The sequence below is a fragment of the Ailuropoda melanoleuca genome, chromosome 12, assembly GCF_002007445.2.
Source record: "Ailuropoda melanoleuca isolate Jingjing chromosome 12, ASM200744v2, whole genome shotgun sequence".
In the NCBI taxonomy this organism is placed as follows: Eukaryota; Metazoa; Chordata; class Mammalia; order Carnivora; family Ursidae; genus Ailuropoda; species Ailuropoda melanoleuca.
The window spans coordinates 9390826-9415693 of record NC_048229.1 but is presented as its reverse complement, the minus strand read 5'-3'; the positions used below and the strand labels follow the sequence as shown (position 1 = coordinate 9415693).

At 43.1% G+C, this 24868-nt stretch overlaps 1 protein-coding gene across 7 annotated transcripts in view; it reads left to right on the top strand.

The window, feature by feature from the left end:
* The first annotated feature begins 13848 nt into the window (after positions 1–13848).
* HECTD4 (HECT domain E3 ubiquitin protein ligase 4) overlaps positions 13849–24868 on the top strand; it is a 187781-nt gene continuing 176761 nt past the window's right edge. For all 7 annotated transcript variants that reach the window (XM_034638583.1, XM_034638580.1, XM_034638584.1 and 4 more), the window contains exon 1: positions 13849–14237. In XM_034638583.1, coding sequence (XP_034494474.1) covers positions 14061–14237 — 177 coding nt within the window. In that variant the 5' untranslated portion in view covers positions 13849–14060. The remainder of the gene's footprint in view (positions 14238–24868) is intronic.

Genomic DNA, 24868 nt, shown 5'->3' with positions numbered 1-24868 from the left:
GGAAATGATGAATAAAGCCACTGTCAACACTCACATGCAAGTTTTTGGGTATATTTTCATTGTTGGGTGAAAATGCAGGATTGTTCGGTTATATGGTGAATGCATGGTTAACTTTGTGAGAAACTGGCAGCCTTTCCCATTTTGCACCCCACCTGCAATGTGTGACAGTTCTAGCCTTCTCACCACATGGTGTTTTCAATTTTTCGTAATTGAGATATAATTGACAACTGTCGGTGTACAATTCAGGGGTATGATGTAATGATCACCACCGTAAGTCTAGTTAACATCCATCACCATGTGTAGTTAGAAAATCTTGAGAGAACTTATAAAATCTAGCAACTTTCAAACAATGATACAGTATTAACAGTAGTCCCCATGCTGTATGTTACATCCCCATGATGATTTTTTTTTTTTTTTATTCTAGGCTCACCACTAGGTATATAGCATGTGCTCTGATACATTTTCGAAACAAATCCAAACCTGTCATTTCTGGCTATGGTCTCTCTAGTGGTTCTTTATCACCCTGGTTCAGTTCCAAAATCGTTTTGGCTCCAAGGCCCTCTGGCCCATTTCTTAAGCCTATTCTTCCTCTCTGCCCTTCAGACACCAATTAGGGAGTAGAGACCCCAGGTTACTCCACTTCTCTCTGACCTGGTTACTTGCAACCATCATCAAGTTCAATAATTTGTTATGATGACTGAACAGAACTCAGAAACACATTGCATTTATTTGTTATTAAAAAGGATACATCTCAGAACAGCCAAATGGAAGAGATCTGTAGCACAAGGGTAAGGATAGTGGGGGAAACATGGAGTTTGCATGTCCTCTCGAGGCATGGTCCCCTTCCAGCACCTCCATATGTTCAACCCAGAAGCTCATCAAACCTTTTTGCTCAAGTTTTATGTTTTTTGGGTTTTTTTTTTCCCCAAGACTTTTTGCAGAGCTTAATCTCCAGCTTCTTCCCCACCTCAATCCCAGGTCCACCACCCCACCCCTACCCTGCCTTGCCTTAAGTTTAGGGAGGGCTGAAAGTTCCAACCTTATAATCAGTTGGACTTTCTGGTGACCATCTTGAGGCTGGGGTCCTATCCTAAGTCACTGCATTAGCATAAACTCAATTATGATCTAAAGGAGCTTCTGAATAACAAAAGATACCCCTGTCACTGGGGAAATTCCATGGGTTTTAGGAGCTCTGTGCCCAGGGACAAAGACCAAATATATTTTTGTGTTGTATCACATTCCCCATCTCAAAACAGCTGTAGCTTAATCACACGGGCCAAGTCCCTTTTGCCGCATGAAGTAACATACACGTGGCGGGGGAGGGGGGAGGGGGGAGGGGGGTGCGGGGGGTTAGAGCACGGACGTAATTTGGGGCTATTATTCAGCCTGTGGCACCTCCCAGGCAGTCGTGACCAGGGTCTAGGGCCTGAATCGCAACTTTAGAGGCTCTGACAAGTGTTGAACAGAGCTGTCATGCGCAATTCAAAAATACCATCAAAGTACAAAATACATGTAAGGAAAGTCAACAATGTTCTGAATTTCCCCATACGTTATACAAGTATAAAATGGGAATTTCTTTGGGAAAAGGGTGTGGAATTATTCATTCAAAAGATATCCAACTAGTGCAGGTCATTTGGAAACAGTGCAGAGGTTAACGTTAGAGCTTTGGGAATCGAAAAGACTTGGATTTGAAGCCTGACTTTGCTGCTTATGCATTTACCTTTCAGATAATCAATAGAATGATAGGAAATGTTATGGTCCAGAATATGTGCTGAGCAGTTAAAGCAGATACTTTTCTTCTGTATAATTGTTTTATTGTGATAAAATATAACAAAATGTACTATTTTAAACATTTTTAAGTGTGCAGTTCCCATTGTGCAGCCATTACCACCATCCATCTCCAGAACTTTTTTGTCATTCCAAACTGAAACCCTGTACCCATTAACCACCAACTCCCCATTCCCCACCTGCCCAGCCTCTGGTATTCTATTCTACTTGGTCTCTAGAATGGGACTATTTTATGTACCTCACATACAGCATTTGTGTCTGGCTTATTTCACTTTGCATGATGTCTTCAGGGTTCATTTATGTTGTAGAATATGTCAGTACTTGACTCCTTTTTATGGCTGAATCCTATTCCATTGAGTGGATATATTACATTTTGTTAACTCATTCACCCATGGATGCACATTTGGGTTTTTTCTCCCTTTCGGCAACTGTGAGTAAAGCTGCTGTGAACATTGATACACAGATATTTATTCAAGTCCTTGCTTTCCATTATGTTTGGTATATATTAGAAGTGGAATTGCTTGAGGGCGCCTAACTGGCTCCGTCGGTAGAGCATGCAACTCTTGATCTTGGGGTGGTGAGTTCAAGCCTCACTCTGGGAGTAGAGATTACTTAAAATTAAAAAAAAAAAAGTACGTTAAGAGCCTCTGTAAGCCGGCAACCGGTGAGGGATAGAGCAGCGGAGCACAAAGATGGAACTTTTAGAAGTCTGATCCGGTGAGGGATGTCACTCAGGCTGCTTAGCAGGGGCGGAACCCTAGCTGGGACAGTGTGGTCTCAGGATCCCTGGGGTCACAGGAAGACTGGGGGTGCCTGAGTATGGCCGAGCTCCCAGGCATCAGAGCAGGGAAGCTGGCTGCAAACAGTGAGTTGAGGAGTGGGCTCCCAGCTCGGGGTTGTCATAAACCATGAACCTTGGCACAGTCAGGTGACTGCTTTCCGAGCAGGGGCCCCAAAAGCGGCAGAACTGGGGAGAACTCCCCAATCCCCCCCTGGGAGGGAGCGTGGGAGCACACTGCAGGAGTCTGCAAGGTTTGGAGACTCGAAACGGGGTCGTGTGCTTGAGATAGAAATGTTGGGTCACAGGCCAAGTGAGCAGGGAGCGAGGACAGAGACCAGGGAGATGGGAGTGACTGCTTTTCCCTGAGGGCGCACTGCAGAGTGCAGCCCAGAGGTTTCCGCTCCAGGCCCAGAGATTGGGAGGCTGCCATTTTCATTCTCATCCTCTAAAGCTGCGCAGAAAGCCTTCAGGGAACATGGGCCACAGAGAGCAAAACCGAGATTATTTAGCCTGGCCCCTGGCAAGGGCAGCACGATTCCACCCAAGGCAAAGACACTCAAGAGTCAATGCAACATGCTCCTCCCCCAGATGATCAGCAAGAACATCCCGCCAAGACCAAGTTTACTGATCAATGAGAACTGCAAATTAGCGCTAGGGGAATACAGCACATAGAATTCATAGCTTTTTCCCCCCATGATCTTTAGTCTTTCAACATTAATTTTTTTTTTCAAAAAGAAAAAGGACCCAAATAAATAAAATCGTGAATGAAAGAGGAGAAATCACAACCTACACCAACAAAATACAAACAATTATAAGAACATATTATGAGTAAATATTTGCCTACAAATTAGGCAATCTGGAAGAAATGGAGGCATTCCTAGAGATGTACAAACTATCAAAACTGAAACAGGAAGGAGTAGAAAACCTGAACAGACTCATAACCAGCAAGGATATTGAAGCAGTAATCAAAAATCTCCCAAAAAACGAGAGCCCAGGCCAGATGGCTTCCCAGGGGAATGCTACCAAACATTTAAAGAAGAGCTAATATCTATTCTTTCAAAGCTGTTTCAAGAAATAGAAGTGGAAGGGAAACTTGCAAACTCTTTCTATGAGGCCAGCATGACCTTGATCCCAAAACCAGGCAAAGACCCCACCAAAAAGGAGGGTTACAGACAAATATCCCTCATGAACATGATGTAAAAATTCTCACCAAGATCCTAGCCAATAGAAACCAAGAGTCCATTAAAAGGATTATTCACCACAACCAAGTGGGATTTATTCCTGGGCTGCAAGGGTGGTTCAACAACCACAAATCCACACCACATTAATAAAAGAAAGGACAAGAACCATACAATCCTCTCAATAGATGCAGGAAAAGCATTGGACAAAGTACAGCACCCTTTCTTGGTTAAAACTCTTCACAGTGTAGTGATAGAGGGAACATACCTCAATATCATAAAAGCCATCTACAAAAAGCCCACAGCGAATATCATCCTCAATGGGGAAAAACTGAGAGCTCTCCCCTAAGGTCAGGAACATGGCAGGGATGTCCACTATCACCACTGCTGTTCAACATAGTTCTAGAAGTCCTAGCCTCAGCAATCAGGCAACAGAAAGAAAGAAAAGGCATCTGAATTGGCAAAGAAACCCCAAAATTGCTAGAACTCATAGAGGAATTCAGCAAACAGCAGGATATAAAATCAATGCACAGAAATCAGTTGCATTTCTATACACTAACAATGAGACAGAAGAAAAAGAAATTAAGGAGTCGATTCCATTTACACCTGCACCAAAAACCGTAAGACACCCAGGAATAAACCTAGCCAAAGAGGCAAAGGGTCTGTACTCAGAAAACTATAGAACACTCATGAAAGAAATTGAGGAAGACACAAACAGAAAAATGTTCCATGCTCATAGATTAGAAGAAGAAATATTGTTAAAATGTCTATGCTCCCTAGAGCAATCTACACATTCAATGCAATCCCTATCAAAATACCATCAACTTTTTTCACAGAGCTGGAACAAATAATCCTGAAATTTGTATGGAACCAGAAAAGACCCCGAATAGCCAAAGGCATGTTGAAAAAGAGAACCAAAGCTGGTGGCATCACAATTCCGGACTTCAAGCTCTATTACAAAGCTGTAATTAAGACAGTATGGTGCTGGCACAAAAACAGACACATAGATCAATGGAACAGAGTAGAGAACCCAGAAATGGACCCTCAACTCTATGGGCAACTAATCTTTTTTTTTTTTTTAAGATTTTATTTATTTATTTAACAGAGAGAGAGACAGCCAGCAAAAGAGGGAACACAAGCCGGGGAGTGGGAGAGGAAGAAGCAGGCTCCCAGCAGAGGAGTCCGATGTGGGGCTCGATCCCAGAACGCTGGGATCATGCCCTGAGCCAAAGGCAGACGCTTAACGACTGCGCCACCCAGGCGCCCCTAAGATATATACTTTTTTTTTTCTTAACATTTTATTTATTTATTTGACAGAGGTAGAGACAGCCAGTGAGAGGCGAACACAAGCAGGGGGAGTGGGAGAGGAAGGAGCAGGCTTCCAGCAGAGAAGCCTGATGTGAGGCTCGATCCCAGAACGCCAGGAACACGCCCTGAGCCGAAAGCAGACGCCTAACGACTGAGCCACACAGGCGCCCCCTAAGATATATACTTTTAACTCTCTTAATACTACCACCATAGGAAGCATGTCCTTGTATTTTTGTTATCATTCCCATTTTACAGATGGGAAGACTAAGGCACAGAGAGGTTAAGTAACTCCTCCAAATGGGATCTGAACCTGGATTGTCTGGCCCTTGGACCCATCCTCTTAACCACATCCTCTATCGCCTCTCAAATTATTAAAGCAGAGCCTTGGTTCAACTAATCTCCCTACCTATGGACTTCCCTACAAAGGATGACCTGGTGTTAATGCATTCTTTGAATCTTCGACTCTGTATTAAGCACTGACTATGTGCCAAGCATTGTGCTAGACATTCTGTATCTTACAGTCTAGCAAGGGAGAGAGGCGCCTAAATTTTATTACTAATCATTCAATATCAGTTAAGGATTACTAAAAGAGGCAGACGTATGATGTTTGGGGGGCCAGGGGCGTTCTCTGTGAGGTAGCCGAGACCTGAGGGATGAGCGGGAGTTTGCCAAGCTACCCAGGTGGGGAAGTGCATCTAGGCTCTCGAACAGGAAGTGTAAAGGCCAAGAGGTAGGAACAGTTATACAATCGGTAAAGAAATTGAAAGAAGCCAGGGTGACTTTCTTAGATTGCCGTGGACACTGGTCTGAGACGAGGTGAAGAAGCAGCCGAGGGGTAGGAGCTTAGGGAGCATGCAGCACATGTAAAAGCACATTGTGGATGGATGTGTGAGGTTTTCTGCACAGCATCTTCAGATCCCCTAAGCTCGAAAAGCCTTACAAAGCAGCTACTTTATTCCAAGCACCATGCCAGGCACTAGGGATTTAGGAATTAACCATAAAAAAGATCTCAGTATTGTCGGTGGCTGACTGACAACGAAAAGCACATATTTCACCCCTCCCTGGTCTGTGGGTAGGCTGTGGGTTGGCTTTACTTCGGGGCAGGGATCTGTGGGGTGTGCGTATGTGCGTGCACGTGTGTGCGTGTGTGTGTGTGTGTGTGTGGGAGAGTGAGGACTGTTCTGTGCATTGTAGGGTGTTTAGCAGCACGTCTGGTCTCTATTCACTGGGTGTGAGTAGGATTCAACCCCATCCATGATGATAAAAATCATTTGCAGACATTGCCAAACATTCGTGGTAGGCAAAATCACCCCCAGTTGAGAACCACTGTTCTTGATCTCCTGCTTGCTCCCAAGTCTCTCCCCAAGTATGAAACAGGTGCTTCTGCTCTGTAGGCTTCTCTTCCCCCCGCACAGGTAGGACTGCTAACATTGCCGTGTGAGGTCTGCTCCCCCATTAGATTTTTCAGCTTCTAGAGGATTGGAGCTATGACTCAGTTATAAGAGGCCGGCAGAAAGTAGGAATGTGAACATTCCTTGTTTGATGGAAGATTTCCATGGGTAAATATCTAGGAGTGGAATGATGGATCAAAAGGCATGGTCCCTTTATGACTTTTGGGTATGTATGGCCAAAATGCTTTTCCAGAAAGACCATGCTGACTTCAAGGGCTACCAGCAAAGATGACATGTTTGCCCAAGAGCTGCGCCATCCCTGGGTTGAAGTCAAAATTTGATTTCAATTACTGGTGAAAAATGGTGCCACATTTAATAATAACGAACACTTGTTGAGAGCTTCTTACATTGCAGGCATGGCGTTAATGGCCCTGCCCATATTAACTCATTTAATCTTCACAAAAACCCTATGAGGTAGGTACGATTGCTATCATCCTATTTTAAGATGGGAAAACTGCAGCACAGATGTGTGCAATGATCTGGCTGAGGCAACGTGCAAAGGAGCTGAGACACAAACCCAGGCGGTCCGTGATTCAAAAGCCACACACGCTGCATTTCATGTCATGTTTTTCTTCACGTCAGTTTCCCGCACCATTCTCTCTTCATTTAATGTGCCGTCCTCAGGGAACCTTCCCCAAGTCTCAGACCAGGTCCCTGGACTTCTCATCCTCTGCGGAAGTACTTGTTCCAAGTCACCTCCCCGTCCTAAGCTTCACGAACCTAGTCTTTCCTTGCACAAAGTAGACACTTGGCCCAAATACGGAGCAGGTGCTTCTGCTATGTGCGGGGCCCTTCCCTCATCACAGATCGGACTTCTTCCACTCGGAATACTGAATTAAGGAAAACTTAAAGTGCTTGCTTTTCTTTTCGTGCAAGTTCTAGGATTGTGTCTTTGGCTCACTTTTCCTTTGTGGGGGGGACCGTTTCTTTCTTTTCTTTTTTTTTTTTAGATTTATTTATTTATTTATTTATTTATTTATTTATTTATTTGACAGAGACAGCAAGCGAGAGAGGGAACACAAGCAGGGAGAGTGGGAGAGGAAGAAGCAGGCTCCCAGCGGAGGAGCCCGATGTCACCGGAATCACGCCCTGAGCCGAAGGCAGACACCTAACGACTGCGCTACCCAGGCGCCCCAAGTGGGTGACCGTTTCTTTTTTTTTTTTTTAAGATTTTTATTTATTTTATTTATTTGACAGAGATAGAGACAGCCAGCGAGAGAGGGAACACAAGCAGGGGGAGTGGGAGAGGAAGAAGCAGGCTCGTAGCAGAGGAGCCTGATGTGGGGCCCGATCCCACAACGCCGGGATCACGCCCTGAGCCGAAGGCAGACGCTCAACCGCTGTGCCACCCAGGCGCCCCGGGGACCGTTTCTTAATCTAAGTTTTTGCAGCGGGGGAGTTTTTCTGCAAATTGGCAAGTGGGAATTTTAAATTCCAGTGCAGCAAGGCTTGTGATGCCCACCAGGAGGCGCCAGAGGACACAGCAACTTTCAGAGCTCCAGGGGGCCTGATTTTTTCCTCTAAGAGCTGCACTTAATGCTGCTTTATCTTGGGCTTTTCAAAAATCAGCGTGAAGCCTTGTCCCTTAGTTATGGTAATTCAAAGGAGCGCCAAGGAGGATTTCTCCCTGTTCGTTTTTTCAAATACCTCTTTCATCCGATTTCCTTTCCCTGCCGCTTCATGGACCCACTCATGAGCTGAAATAATCTTCCTTGAATAAAAAAAAAAAAAAAAAAAAAAAAGAGAGAGAGAGAGAAGAAAGAAAAAAAAAAAAAAAAAAAAAAAAAGAGAGAGAGAGAGAAGAAAGAAAGAAAAAGAAAAAAAGAAAAAAAAGAACAGGGTCTACCACATCATTTGGGTAAAAAAAAAGATATTGAGTAGGTGTATGTTTCCTCTTTGAGACTGTGATTAGTGAGATGGAAATAATCAATCTCCCCCACAGTTTCTGTCAGTGTGTGTGTCTGTTTAACAGATGTGTGCATGTGTTTTTTTCCTTGGTGTTTTGAAAAACCTTAAAAATTAACATGGATGCTTTGTTTAAAGCTATTTCAAGCTCTATTAAGGCTTTTCAAGGACCACTTATCTTCACGTCACACTCGCATTTTTGTGAGCCCAGTAAGGATTGGAGACTCATTTTAGACAGTCAGCTGGTACAGAAAAGCCAGCAGAAGGGAGAGATATTGCAAAATCCCAGAGGGGCCCCAGCTTGAGCTGAGGCCAGTGAACATGACGTCAGCAGCTGGGGCAGCAGGGAGATGGTCTCCATCAACAAGCTTGCTGTCTCTTGGGGAGATGCCTCCTAGGGAAAACCGAGGTCCAAAAGCTATTCTTCCTGCGTTGTCATGCTTCCTCTTTGCTTCCAACTTAAGGTTGCTAAGGCGATACCTTCTCTTCTCTTCTCTAACCGTCCTAATACCCCATTCCCGAATGGAAGAGTGGAAAGGACAATTCCAAAGAAAAGAAATCATCCACCAGAAAGCTTTTCTTTCTATGAACCTATGCATGTTTCCTGTGTGCCTGGTGTATGTGTTTGTGTGTGTGTGTGTGTGTCTGTGTGTCTGTGTGTCTGTGTGTGTGTGTTGTCTTGACTAAATTTGGATTCTTTGCTCCCAGGCTTCCACCATAGAGTTCTTTTGACCACAGACTTTGTCTTTCTGATCGTTCTAGAAATTCCCAGTAAATGGTCTTTTTCCAGAGGGGGTTCTATAAATATTAATTCATCAGTTGCCTCATCATGGTACGGTGGCAGCCATGCAGTCCTATGACTAATTAATTACTGTTGCTAAAATATTAAATAACTATTCATTATGCAGTCTAAAGACTTTCACCCTGGATACGTGCTGCTTTCATTACTTGGGATGAAGGACAATAGTTCCTGGGCGTCCTGACTCTTGATCTTGAAATATAAATAATAAGAGCAGGAGAATGTTTCTCTGAGCTACACAAGAAGGTTGTTTACATTCTAAAATCTGAGCATTAAAAAAATTGTCATGGTTTTCATTAGGTTTGGAAGTTGTGAGCAAAAGGAAAGAGTGGTTTCTTTACAGCCCAAGTAAGGAAGCTGGGGGGCTCCTGGGGGGCTCAGTTGGTTAAGCATCCAACTCTTGATCTCAGCTCAGGTCTTGATCTCAGGGTTGTGAGCGTAAGCCCCGCGTTGGGCTTCATGCTGGGCATGGAGCCTACTTAAAAAAAAAAACACCCCAAAACCAAGAACAAAGTGAGGAAGCTGGGATTGTAGAATGAGACAGACCTGGGTTCATATCCGAGCTTTAATATTTACTGGTTGTGAGACATTGAGCAAATATCCAGTTGAGCCTTGGTGTCCCAACTGGAAGGGGGGATAATAATATTACCTCACTCAGAGGGTTATTGTGAGGATGTGTAAAATGGTCGTTTCATCACATTTGCCTGTTTTATTATTTTCATGGCACTGATCTGCTCTGAACTGTTGGACTTAGTGTTTGTTGCTTCCTGTCTGTCTCTCCCAGTTGATTGGCACCTCCTTGCGAGCAGACTTTTCTGCCTTAGACCAATGTCTGTTGCACAGCAGGAATCAAGAGATATTTGTTGAATAGGGGTGCCTGGGTGGCACAGCGGTTAAGCGTCTGCCTTCGGCTCAGGGCGTGATCCCGGCGTTGTGGGATCAAGCCCCACATCAGGCTCCTCCTCTATGAGCCTGCTTCTTTCTCTCCCACTCCCCCTGCTTGTGTTCCCTCTCTCGCTGGCTGTCTCTATCTCTGTCAAATAAATAAATAAAATCTTTAAAAAAAAAAAAAAGAAAGAAAGAAATATTTGTCAAATGAATAAAAGGAGAAGGGCCATCTTTCTGTGGACTCTTTTCAACACATGTTATTGTAGCTGTCCAGGTCTCTGAGAGTGGGGAGTTAATTTTTCATATATTAATTCAAGTATTCGATATATCTCCATTCTGTATACCTTCCAGGATTTGACATCTGCTAGGGACTTAACAAATGCTTGTGGAGGGTGCCTAGGTGGCTCAGTGAAGTGTCTGCCTTGGGCTCAGGTCATGATTCCAGGGTCCTGGGATGGAGTCCCACATTGGACTCCCTGCTCAGCTAGGAGTCTGCTTCTCCCTCTCCCTCTGCCCCTCCCCCTGCTCTTGCTTGCGTGCATGCTCTCTCAAATAAACAAATAAAATCTTTAGAAAAGTGCTTGTGGAATAAGTATCATAAAAATGAAATTAAAATCATGATAAGGGGCATGAGATTATTGTAACAGTGCTATGAATATGAGTTATTTGCTTAGGAGGGAGGCAGTGCGGGATGGAGCCTGCTATGGGTTTAAATCTTGATTCTGCCAATTCCTAGGCAGGGGCCAGTCACTTAGTTCTGAGCCTCAGTTCTTGTATGATGGGGCTGTTAATGAATACTCTGAAGGGTACATGGTAGATAAATGAATAGATACATTCTGACTCCTAGGTGCTCAATAGCTTTTTGAAAAAAATTTTCTTAAAGATTTTGTTTATTTATTTGAGAGGGAGAGACACAGAGAGCAACAGAGAGCATGAACGGGGAGCAGAGGGAGAAGCCGACTCCCTGTCCCAGGACCCTGGGATCATGACTTGAGTGAAGGCAGACACTTAACCAACTGAGCCACCCAGGAACCCCAATAGCTTTTATTTTTTAAATTTTTTTCTTTTATCAAAAGTAATACATGTTCTAGGAAGAAAACTGGGAAAACATTCCAAAGCACGAACCACACATCCCCCCCAGTAAGCTGTAAATGCATTGCTGAGATTCACCCAAATGTTATATCAGGCATGATATCCTCCAGGCTTTTTATTCTAAATCTATAGTCATACATGCATGTAATTTTCAAATGTAGTCATACATAAACATAAATAAATTCCCAAATTCCCTTACCATTTTAGCCTATATTTTTCCATTTAGCAATAGATGATGAACATTCACTTGCATTAATATTCTTCATAAACATTATTCTGAATGGCTTCATATTTCATCTTATGGATATACCATTATTATGGTTAACTATTTCCATATTGTTGGACGTTTAGACTGGTTATAATCTTTCCTCTTATAAACAGTACTGATCTGTACATCCCTGTATATACATCCTTGACAAAGGGTCTGATTATTTCCTTTGAAGAGCTTCTTCAGAGTCGAATTGCTGAATCAAAGGGAAGGCACCTTAATGTTCTTTTGATTCATTTGCTTATTTATTCTTTATGAAAACTATTTTCAGAGCAGTTTTCAGTTCATGGCAAAATTGAAAGGAAGGTACAGAGATTTCCCATATACCCCCTGCCTCCACACACGCATGGCTTCTCTTATCTTCAACTTCCTCCACCAGATGGTACATTTGCTGCAGCTGAGGAGCCCACACCGACACACCATCATCCCCAAAGTCCATAGCTTACACTATGGTTCACTCTTGGTTCACATTCTATGTGTTTGGACAAATGTATAATGACATGTATTCATCATTATGGTACCAAACAGAGTATTTTCACTGCCCTAAAAATCCTCCATGCTTTGCCTATTCATCACTCTCTCCACACCCCAAAACCTTGGCAACCACTGATCTTTTTACTGTCTCCATAGTTCTGCCTTTTCCAGAATGTACGATGGTTGGAATCATACAGTATGTAGCCTTTTCTATATCTTTTTAAAATTTTATTTATTTATTTATTTTAAAGATTTTATTTATTTGACAACAAGGGAGAGCTAGCGTGCAGGCTGGGGGAGTGGAAGGCAGAGGGAGAGGGAGAAGCAGGCTTCCTGCTGTGCAGGGAGCCGGGACCAACGTGGGACTCCAAGAATCTCAGTTAACAATATATGTGATGTATATGTACATATATTATGCTAGATAAACAATATATATATGTATATATATATTTTCAGAATTTTAAAAATTTATTTGAGAGAGAGTGAACACGAGCAGTGGGGAGGGGCAGAGGGAGAGGGAGAAGCAGACTCCTAGCTGAGCAGGGAGCCAGATGTGGGACTCCATCCCAGGACCCTGGGATCATGACCTGAGCTAAAGACTGAGCCACCCAGGTGCCCCTTAATTAATTTATTTATTTTAGGGGGGGGAGGGGCAGAGAGCATCTTATGCAGAATCCGCACTGAGTGCAGAGCCCAATGTGGGGCTCAATCCCACAACAGAGCCCCATGTGGGCTCCATCTCAGGATCTGAGGTCAGGGACTGAGCTGAAACCAAGAGTCCCACGCTCAATCGACTGTGCCACCCAGGTGCCCCATATGTAGCGTTTTCAAATTGGCTTCTTTTACTTGGTAATATGCCTTGAAGTTTCCTCCATGTCTTTTCACGGCTTGATAGTCATTTCTTTTTAGCTCTGAATAATATTCCATTGCTGGATGGACCTCAGTTTATCCATTCACCTGTGGAAGGGCGTCCTGGTTACCTCCAAGTTGTGGAAATTATGAATAAAGCTGCTATAAACATCTGTGTGCATGGTTTTGTGGTTTTTTTTGTGTAGTTTTTTTTTTTTGTGGACTTGCATACATTTCAAGTCTTTTGATACCAACGAGTGCTTTTTTTTTTTAATTATAAAAGCAATACAAAGATAGCAATCTTCACCTCAACCATTACAGACCAGTTCCACTCCGATGGCAACTCACATTAACAATTTGGAAAGTGTTCTCCTACACATTTTTCTCTACATACATGGTTCTTTCCTTTCTTGTTTTAATGAAAATGGGACGGCGTGCATATTTTTAAGGTGCATGTCAATCAGTGTTGAATATTGATGAAATATAACAACAGTTTCAACCCCACTGGCAAGCACTTATTAAGTGCCGGATGTTGGGCACCAAGCATTGTCCTTTATTTTCATCAGGTTTTGAGCGCTTATTGAGTACTAGACATTTTAGTAAATATGAAGCACCTACTGTGAGGCGCTACCAAGTGCTTATCAACAAGTGTGCAATGTGCCATATTTTTGCATATATCTCATTTAAATACGAAAACAGGGAGTGAACCTCCATGTTCTGCCTCAGGTGGGGGTTCTGCCCCCTGCGAGGGGGGCACACCAGAGTAGGTAGAGGAGGGGAGGCGGCGGCTTCTTCTCCCGGTGGGCTGCAGACCCAGGGCGCCCCCGAACGTCTAGAGGTAGAAGGAGAGGGGAAGGTCAGTCTGAGGACAAGACCGAGTGAAAGGCGAGGTAGAGGTTCTGCAGACCGGTAAGCACCGAGCCGCCCTGGGTAGGCGGGGCCAATTGGGCGGGCGGGGCCTGTATTGTCCGCTCCGCGGGGCATGCCGGGAGCCCCGCCCCCAACATGGCGTCTCACTGACAGTTGGCTGCTGAGCGCCAGAGGCGGGTCCTGCTCCTCAGGGCGGCGGCGGTGGTGGCGGGGCCGGGGTCTCCGGGGCCGGGGGTGGGGGGATGGCGGCTCGGACCGCCTAGGGCGGAGCTGCATAGGCGAGGCGGCGAGCGGGGCGCTGCAGGCGGGCGCGGCGACTGCTGCTATGGACTGGTGATCTCGGCGACTCCTGCTCGCGTCTCCCCCGGGCCGGGCGGCTGCTCCTCACCGTCAACCCTCAGCCGGGGCCATGGGCTCGTCTGCGGCCGCGGCAGCTGCGGCGGCGGCGGCCGCGGACTCGGCGCAGTGGCTTTCGGTGAAGGAGGAGACCATCTTCCTGCACGACGGGCTGATCCGGGTCACCGACCTGGCCGAGCTGCCCAGCGAGATCCTCGGGGGCCCGGAGGCCGCCGACACCGACTTGGAGGTGAGCGAGGCAGATCCCTGGCCTCTGCCATCAGATTAGTCCGCCCGCCCCGCGTCCCCGGGGTCGGGCCGTCACGTCTCTGCCTCACCCCCGCCCCGAGGCCCCCAGAAGGCTGCCCCGGCAGGTGTGTGGGCGCGGGGAGGACAGGTGGGGGGCCGCGGCCGCAGGTCCGCAGCCCGCCCGCCTCCCTGCCTCCTCCGGGCCTCAAGCCCGCCGGGGATTGCATTTGTGGTTTCATTCTGAGCGTTCCGACACCCGGCATTTTATTAGACTATCACCCGGCACGGCCTTCACGCCCTGGAAGAGCCACTGTTGCCTCCCAGGCTCTCCAGACTCTCTCTCCCCTCCCCCACGGACCCCCTGGACTCACTTCCAGGGCACACCCAGGTTGCTTAGCTTTGGGGACATTTTAATTTTAACGTTGTATACCTCCCCCTTTCTCATTCCCAGTTCTATGTTGATTTTTCTTCCCCCCGGGGGAGGGTATTGGCAGCTGTCGGTCGGTGATGGGCAATCCAGCAACTTCTCTGTGTCGTGCCTCGGATTGACACGGGGCCTTTGTCAGGGAAGCGGGCTGTGTGGACAGCGAGGGTGATGCTACAGGGGCCCTCCGTGAGCTCTCCGCAAAGGGTCACGGGTGCTTTAGGCCTCAAGGCCTTTTTCATGAGCTCGGGGGGTCTCCGAGAAACCGAGGCTTAGGAGCTGTGGCAGGTGCAAAAGCAAATCTCCGCGTTTGTGCTACTGCTGGATTTGGGGGCAGAAGGAAACCAAAATGCTCGGTTGATGAGAACTTTCCACCGACTTCAGTTGGTTTCGTGTTTGCCCAGAGGTGGGAATACCGGCAGTATCATTTCATCGAGGCCAGCCGATGCTGACGCTGCACCCCCTCCACTTTGTGGGGTGATATTTTGATGTGTAGGTAGCATAGGGTGTCATGAAATTCTTACTGTCGCAAGGAGGACTCTCTGGGGTAGGGCGCGGAGAGGATGGCCTGTCTTCTGGCTAAAAACGGAATGCGAAGAATCTTTTGTGTTTTGCGGTTTTGCATGCACTTTGGCTTTCAACACAAGGAACGTTTATAGAAATGGATTATAACCCATTACTGTGTGTTTCTGGAAACGGTAGTGATCAGATCGCGTTGGCCAAGACGTTTGGGCGTGCTTGAGATGCGAATGCGTTCCACTGTGTTTTGTGTCTGGATTTGAGGTTGAGGTTGCAGCATTCCCATTGTGAACTCTTAATTGACTTATTTTACAGTCTGACCACCGAAGGGGGGAAGATACAAGTTGATAGGGAATTCCTAACACGGGATTACGGTTTTCTTGTGTCTCATTTAGGCCTATTCTAGAAAAAGCAAGTGTCTAAGTGTCTTATCGGCTTGAAAACTCAAAGGGTATTATGCTATGATGGTGGAATCTTTTTATTTAATTGACTTTGTTGAATGTGAAATGTGGGAAGTGGGTGCTCTTTGTTCCTTAGAGACTAAGTTCACAGATCCCAAAATTTTATATGTATGTAATATATTTAGGATTAAAAAGGTAGGAGTAGTTAAAAATACCTGAGCTCTTAAGTTGGCTTTCCTAAAATGTTTACTGTATAAAGGTATTGAGTATTTGTCTGCTTCTTCCACAGAAGAATGATCTTAAAGAAAACCTCCCTGGCTTGGTAGATTTTTAAAAACTCTTAAAGAAAATGTGTGTTCTGACCTTTCAGAAACCAGTATGTGTATGGGTAATAAATATGACTGTCAATGGTGAAGAACTTTTTTTATTTCTTCTGTATGTTATATTGGCTATATTGTATCAGTAGAAATGGATAGCTAAAAATGTTTTTGTGGCTGTTAGATTTGTGTTTGCGTGGGTGTATTCACATTTAGTTATTTAATAATAATATTAAGTATATCCTATGTGTCAGACATCATCTTAATAAGTTCCTAAAAGAATCCTAGTAGCTAAATACTGTTGCCTATTGTAACAGCTATATATGTCGCACCCGTTGTGCAGATGAGGCAAGCAAAATGCAGAGTAAGTACGTGACTTGCTCAAGATCACACACAGAGAGCCTGGACATTAACCCAGGTCTATTGGTCTCTAACACGTCTGCTTCTCATCGTAATATCTTCCTTGCATGTATGATACTCATATTTGTAATTATCTAAAATTTCATAACTGGCTAAAGATAGGGTAGTAAACAGGTATTTTTATGTCCTTTCTAGCAATATATTCTTTTTCATATTTGAGGAAGATTAGAGGTTCATCAGTTTTTTTTTAAATACTGCCACCCCTATGAGGTACACTCTTCTAAGCCTCTCCTTTCAGTGGACATCCAGCTAACCAATGGCCGTTTTTTTCCACAGGGTTTTCTAGTTAGAGAGAATCCTTCAGTTGACAGTTTTGGATTAGGACAAATTTGAATTAAGCTGATGAATTTATGATTGGCAACCTTAATGCATAAGTGTGCACTAACTGCAGTAGAGTCTCAGAATTTTAGAGCAAGAAGGGGCCTTGGAGATAATCACTTTCCTCGTTTTAGAGAGAAGTTATCTGAGATCAGGAGAGGTTATGACTCGGTAGTGAAGCTAGTTATGGCAAGACAGACAACTAGATCTTGGCTTTCCTGCCTTTGAATTCCAGTGTTCTTTTCTGTTAAGTGCTGTTCAAAGTTAAATGTCAATTTGAAAAAGAACCCATCCTATGAAGTGGATCAACATTGACTTAGCATTTTAATTTAAGCAAGAGCACAGCATTTGAATTAAAAATTTTCTCCCTGGGGCGCCTGGGTGGCACAGCGGTTAAGCGTCTGCCTTCGGCTCAGGGCGTGATCCCGGCGTTGTGGGATCGAGCCCCACATCGGGCTCCTCTGCTATGAGCCTGCTTCTTCCTCTCCCACTCCCCTGCTTGTGTTCCCTCTCTCGCTGGCTGTCTCTATCTCTGTCGAATAAATAAATAAAATCTTTAAAAAAAAAAATTTTTCTCCCTAAAAATTTTTTTCTTCCTAGTGAATTTTAAACAGATTTTTAAAGCTTATTTATTTATTTATTAATTATTATTATTATTATTATTTTTTAGTAATCTCTACACTCAAGGTGGGGTTTGAACTCATGACCCTGAGATCAAGAATCACATACTCGGGATGCCTGGGTGGCTCAAATGGTTAAGTGTCTGCCTTCAGCTCAGGTCATGATCCCAGGGTTCTGGGATCGAGTCCCGCATTGGACTTCCTGCTCAGTGGGGAGCCTGCTTCTCTTTCTGCCTCTGCTGCTCCCCCGCTTGTGCTCACTCACTCTCTGTCAAATAAATAAGTAACATCTTAAAAAAAAATTAAAAAAAAAAGAATCATATGCTCTTCTGACTGAGCCAGCCAAGCCCCTCAGAATTTATTTTTTTAAATCAATAAATGGTGTGTAATCAACAAATTTCTTCAAGTATTTGTAGAATTCGAAGTGGGCAAGACCCACTGTCCTGGGCACTGAGGATGCAGGAGAGGATAAAATAAAACCTTTGTCTTCAAAAAACTTTTACTTTAGTGGGAGGATATAGATAATAACAAATAATCAAATACATATTATATATATGTATATGTAATACCTCAAATGGTAAGTGCTGTGGAGGCAAGTGTAGCTGGGTAGGAGGAATGGGGAGTAATGGTGGTGAAGGGTTCCCTTTTACGTAGGATGGGTAGGAAAGGAAAGGACAGAATGGCATTTGAGCAGAGCCCTGAAGGAGGTGAGAGGGTGCCATATGGCTGCTGGGGAAAGTACATCCTAGACAGAGGACAGCAAGAGCCAAGTCCCTCAGAGGGAAGCATGCTTAGCATCCTTAGTTTGGAGCTCTGAGCCCAGTAAGCCGAGGCGAAGAGGAGAGTGATAGGAGACGGCAGATAGGGGATGCTGATCGAGTAAGGCTGGTAGATAAGGACTTTGAATACATTAGAGATGTAGAGTGAATTTTTTTCCTTGGTGTTTAAAATAGCCACCTGTATTTATTTTAATTTCATGTTGTTGGCAGAAAGTGAAAGTGTGTAGGAAATTATTTTTTTAAGTGTGAAATAAATATAAATTTAAGAGAAATTTTAAAAACTTAAAAATGACAACTCAAAGATTGCATTTTGCATTACATTTCATAGAACATTAGTCTTTTTTTTTTTAAGGGAATTTTCAAGAAAAAAAATAGCCTATTTGTGGAAGTTCTAAAAGATTTCTACTTTCTGTCTCATTTTTCTTTACAAACTCCAGTGGAGACAGGCCTTGCACATACGGATGTTGACAGAGAAGCTAATTGACTGGCCCAAATTGGCCAAGATGTTTTGTACCGTATAGTTTAGATTAATTTTATTTTATTTATTTATTTTTTTAAAGATTATATTTATTTGACAGAGATAGAGACAGCCAGCGAGAGAGGGAACACAAGCAGGGGGAGTGGGAGAGGAAGAAGCAGGCTCACAGCGGAGGAGCCTGATGTGGGGCTCGATCCCACAACGCCGGGATCATGCCCTGAGCCGAAGGCAGACGCTTAACCGCTGTGCCACCCAGGCGCCCCTAGATTAATTTTAAACTCAGACATTTTAGGTAATTTTCCATTGTGTGTGTGTGTGTGTGTTATTAATAAGAATCCATCCCATCCCCACATGCTCACACCAGTGCAAAAGACTTGAACGTAAAAAAAAAAAAAAAAAAAAAAGGACTTCAACATGAATGTTCATGGCGGCTTTATCTGTGCTTGCCAAAAACTGCAAACAATCTAAAGGTCCATCTACAGGTAAATGGATAAACAAGTATGATTTATGCTGAGTGGAAGAAGCTAGACAAACAGGAATACATATTGTAAGATTTCGCTTATATGAAATTCTAGAAAATGCAAACTAATTGGTAGTGACAAGCAGCAGATCAGTGGTTGCCTGGGAATGAAGGTAGACTGGGATGGATGGGAAAGGGATTACAAAAGTACATGAGGAAACTTTTCAGGTGATGGATATGGTCCCTGTTCTGACTATGGAGATGGTTTCATGGTTGTATATAAACATATGTCAAAACTCATCAAATCGTACGTTTTAAATAAGTGCAGTTTATTGTATGCCTGTTCTGTCTCACTGAAACAAATGAACGAACCCCATGCAAGCCCAGAATGCTTTACTGATACTGCTTAGGAAATGAAAAAAGGCTCAGGAGCGTTTTTTGTTTATTGTTTGTTGTTTTGCTATGTAAGGGAAGGAGTTGATCAACTGGAATAAGTTAAGGCTTTGAATACTTAGGACACATTCAGATGAAATCTTTGAGATGATAATTTAGATTTATAAATGTTGATCTATTCTTCTAGGAGGATACCACCAGCCAGTTTATCCTTTGCTCAGATTCCTTTGGAAGTGGTTTATGTACTTTTATAGAATTCCAAATTCTAAATTTGGAAGAGGTAATGAATAAAACTACCTTTGCTCACGAGTAAAGTTAATTACAGTGTAATTAATGAGCCCTGGAAGAAGAGTCACTGAATCTTTGTGCAGGGTTCTGTGAGCTTGGGCAAATGGCTCAGCCAGCTCTCAGGTTTGGCTGGCTAGCTACAAAGTTAGAATGAAGTACCTTATGACTGTGGGAGGCAGTATTTGCCTAAAGGTCAAAGTCAGGTTTAAAGAATCCGATTGGGACTGAAATTCTAGCTCTGTGCCGTACTAGCTGTATGACTTTGGGCAAGTTCCATGCCTTTAGTTAATCCCTCGTTTCTTCTTCCACTGTAACTTCTTTGTCATCATCGTCCCCACCTCTACTTACCGCCATGACCACAGTGTCAGCAAGTTGTGTGCCAGGCTCTGTGCTAAGCACTTCACACCCATTATCTCATTCAATCCTCACAAAAACCTTGTAAGGTGTTCCCATGGTTATCCTTACTTTACAAATAAGGAGACTGTGGCACAGAAGTGAAGTAACTTGACAAAGGTTATACAGTTAGTAGCAAAGCTGAGAGTGAAATAGATCTGTCCAACTCTAGCCCCGGGTCCAGGCTCAGAAATTATTGTGTTAGACGCTTCATCTGTAAGAGAGAAGTAATAATAGGGTTAATGTAAGGATTAGATAAAGAGGGATGTGATTATGTACTTAAAGTGTGTATGGACTGTCTTTATAAGGTGCTTTGCTGGAAAGTTGTTTTTTGCATATTCAGTCAGCTGTCCATTGTATATGAAAGCAAAACTGTGCCATCAACAGAATTTTTTTTCTCCTAGAGTGAATAGTGGAGATAGTAGGGTGTGTGTGTGTGTGTGTGTGTGATTCCTCTGGAATTTTCTTCCTTCCCAATTTGTTTGCAGTATGGCTAGGCAGATGAGATAATAGTCTTCATTGTAGTTTTCCTCCAATTGTATGTCTGAGGTCTTGCTAAATAAATCAGTTTTGATTATTATCTGTCTTCTTGGCTTCCATATTGACTGTCAGAAAATAGCACCTGTTGGCCCAGGCTACTGGATAGATTGTCATGCACCTGTTCTTTCCTAAGTAATAAGGTACCTGTGGTGATAATTATGAAAGGCTTGTCAAGTCCTAAAAGGGCCCCATGCTCTGTCCACCCTCCTCCTCTTTCCATCTTGTTTTACAGTGGTGCTTGTGGGACGAACACAAGGAGTGTAGTCTGCTTTGTAAGATGTTTAGTCAATAGTTGTAGACAAATGTAAATAACAGCAGGTGATCAACTATGGGACAAATGCATGGTTACTTCAAAAGGAGAGAAGACTGCAGATATTGTATAACTATTACTTTGATTCTGCATTTTTTAACAAAATTTATATATCCTTTAAAATATTTTTTAATTTTAATTTTTATCCATTAAAAAGTTTAAAACGAATACATGAATATATTCTTATAAAAGTGGAAAAACAGATGAAACTGAAGTGCCTTTTGTACACTGTCCCTAATCCTGGTCTCCATCCACTCCTCACCACTGTGAAATCAGTGCTCAANCTCCCTAAAAATTTTTTTCTTCCTAGTGAATTTTAAACAGATTTTTAAAGCTTATTTATTTATTTATTAATTATTATTATTATTATTATTTTTTAGTAATCTCTACACTCAAGGTGGGGTTTGAACTCATGACCCTGAGATCAAGAATCACATACTCGGGATGCCTGGGTGGCTCAAATGGTTAAGTGTCTGCCTTCAGCTCAGGTCATGATCCCAGGGTTCTGGGATCGAGTCCCGCATTGGACTTCCTGCTCAGTGGGGAGCCTGCTTCTCTTTCTGCCTCTGCTGCTCCCCCGCTTGTGCTCACTCACTCTCTGTCAAATAAATAAGTAACATCTTAAAAAAAAATTAAAAAAAAAAGAATCATATGCTCTTCTGACTGAGCCAGCCAAGCCCCTCAGAATTTATTTTTTTAAATCAATAAATGGTGTGTAATCAACAAATTTCTTCAAGTATTTGTAGAATTCGAAGTGGGCAAGACCCACTGTCCTGGGCACTGAGGATGCAGGAGAGGATAAAATAAAACCTTTGTCTTCAAAAAACTTTTACTTTAGTGGGAGGATATAGATAATAACAAATAATCAAATACATATTATATATATGTATATGTAATACCTCAAATGGTAAGTGCTGTGGAGGCAAGTGTAGCTGGGTAGGAGGAATGGGGAGTAATGGTGGTGAAGGGTTCCCTTTTACGTAGGATGGGTAGGAAAGGAAAGGACAGAATGGCATTTGAGCAGAGCCCTGAAGGAGGTGAGAGGGTGCCATATGGCTGCTGGGGAAAGTACATCCTAGACAGAGGACAGCAAGAGCCAAGTCCCTCAGAGGGAAGCATGCTTAGCATCCTTAGTTTGGAGCTCTGAGCCCAGTAAGCCGAGGCGAAGAGGAGAGTGATAGGAGACGGCAGATAGGGGATGCTGATCGAGTAAGGCTGGTAGATAAGGACTTTGAATACATTAGAGATGTAGAGTGAATTTTTTTCCTTGGTGTTTAAAATAGCCACCTGTATTTATTTTAATTTCATGTTGTTGGCAGAAAGTGAAAGTGTGTAGGAAATTATTTTTTTAAGTGTGAAATAAATATAAATTTAAGAGAAATTTTAAAAACTTAAAAATGACAACTCAAAGATTGCATTTTGCATTACATTTCATAGAACATTAGTCTTTTTTTTTTTAAGGGAATTTTCAAGAAAAAAAATAGCCTATTTGTGGAAGTTCTAAAAGATTTCTACTTTCTGTCTCATTTTTCTTTACAAACTCCAGTGGAGACAGGCCTTGCACATACGGATGTTGACAGAGAAGCTAATTGACTGGCCCAAATTGGCCAAGATGTTTTGTACCGTATAGTTTAGATTAATTTTATTTTATTTATTTATTTTTTTAAAGATTATATTTATTTGACAGAGATAGAGACAGCCAGCGAGAGAGGGAACACAAGCAGGGGGAGTGGGAGAGGAAGAAGCAGGCTCACAGCGGAGGAGCCTGATGTGGGGCTCGATCCCACAACGCCGGGATCATGCCCTGAGCCGAAGGCAGACGCTTAACCGCTGTGCCACCCAGGCGCCCCTAGATTAATTTTAAACTCAGACATTTTAGGTAATTTTCCATTGTGTGTGTGTGTGTGTGTTATTAATAAGAATCCATCCCATCCCCACATGCTCACACCAGTGCAAAAGACTTGAACGTAAAAAAAAAAAAAAAAAAAAAAAAAAAAGACTTCAACATGAATGTTCATGGCGGCTTTATCTGTGCTTGCCAAAAACTGCAAACAATCTAAAGGTCCATCTACAGGTAAATGGATAAACAAGTATGATTTATGCTGAGTGGAAGAAGCTAGACAAACAGGAATACATATTGTAAGATTTCGCTTATATGAAATTCTAGAAAATGCAAACTAATTGGTAGTGACAAGCAGCAGATCAGTGGTTGCCTGGGAATGAAGGTAGACTGGGATGGATGGGAAAGGGATTACAAAAGTACATGAGGAAACTTTTCAGGTGATGGATATGGTCCCTGTTCTGACTATGGAGATGGTTTCATGGTTGTATATAAACATATGTCAAAACTCATCAAATCGTACGTTTTAAATAAGTGCAGTTTATTGTATGCCTGTTCTGTCTCACTGAAACAAATGAACGAACCCCATGCAAGCCCAGAATGCTTTACTGATACTGCTTAGGAAATGAAAAAAGGCTCAGGAGCGTTTTTTGTTTATTGTTTGTTGTTTTGCTATGTAAGGGAAGGAGTTGATCAACTGGAATAAGTTAAGGCTTTGAATACTTAGGACACATTCAGATGAAATCTTTGAGATGATAATTTAGATTTATAAATGTTGATCTATTCTTCTAGGAGGATACCACCAGCCAGTTTATCCTTTGCTCAGATTCCTTTGGAAGTGGTTTATGTACTTTTATAGAATTCCAAATTCTAAATTTGGAAGAGGTAATGAATAAAACTACCTTTGCTCACGAGTAAAGTTAATTACAGTGTAATTAATGAGCCCTGGAAGAAGAGTCACTGAATCTTTGTGCAGGGTTCTGTGAGCTTGGGCAAATGGCTCAGCCAGCTCTCAGGTTTGGCTGGCTAGCTACAAAGTTAGAATGAAGTACCTTATGACTGTGGGAGGCAGTATTTGCCTAAAGGTCAAAGTCAGGTTTAAAGAATCCGATTGGGACTGAAATTCTAGCTCTGTGCCGTACTAGCTGTATGACTTTGGGCAAGTTCCATGCCTTTAGTTAATCCCTCGTTTCTTCTTCCACTGTAACTTCTTTGTCATCATCGTCCCCACCTCTACTTACCGCCATGACCACAGTGTCAGCAAGTTGTGTGCCAGGCTCTGTGCTAAGCACTTCACACCCATTATCTCATTCAATCCTCACAAAAACCTTGTAAGGTGTTCCCATGGTTATCCTTACTTTACAAATAAGGAGACTGTGGCACAGAAGTGAAGTAACTTGACAAAGGTTATACAGTTAGTAGCAAAGCTGAGAGTGAAATAGATCTGTCCAACTCTAGCCCCGGGTCCAGGCTCAGAAATTATTGTGTTAGACGCTTCATCTGTAAGAGAGAAGTAATAATAGGGTTAATGTAAGGATTAGATAAAGAGGGATGTGATTATGTACTTAAAGTGTGTATGGACTGTCTTTATAAGGTGCTTTGCTGGAAAGTTGTTTTTTGCATATTCAGTCAGCTGTCCATTGTATATGAAAGCAAAACTGTGCCATCAACAGAATTTTTTTTCTCCTAGAGTGAATAGTGGAGATAGTAGGGTGTGTGTGTGTGTGTGTGTGTGATTCCTCTGGAATTTTCTTCCTTCCCAATTTGTTTGCAGTATGGCTAGGCAGATGAGATAATAGTCTTCATTGTAGTTTTCCTCCAATTGTATGTCTGAGGTCTTGCTAAATAAATCAGTTTTGATTATTATCTGTCTTCTTGGCTTCCATATTGACTGTCAGAAAATAGCACCTGTTGGCCCAGGCTACTGGATAGATTGTCATGCACCTGTTCTTTCCTAAGTAATAAGGTACCTGTGGTGATAATTATGAAAGGCTTGTCAAGTCCTAAAAGGGCCCCATGCTCTGTCCACCCTCCTCCTCTTTCCATCTTGTTTTACAGTGGTGCTTGTGGGACGAACACAAGGAGTGTAGTCTGCTTTGTAAGATGTTTAGTCAATAGTTGTAGACAAATGT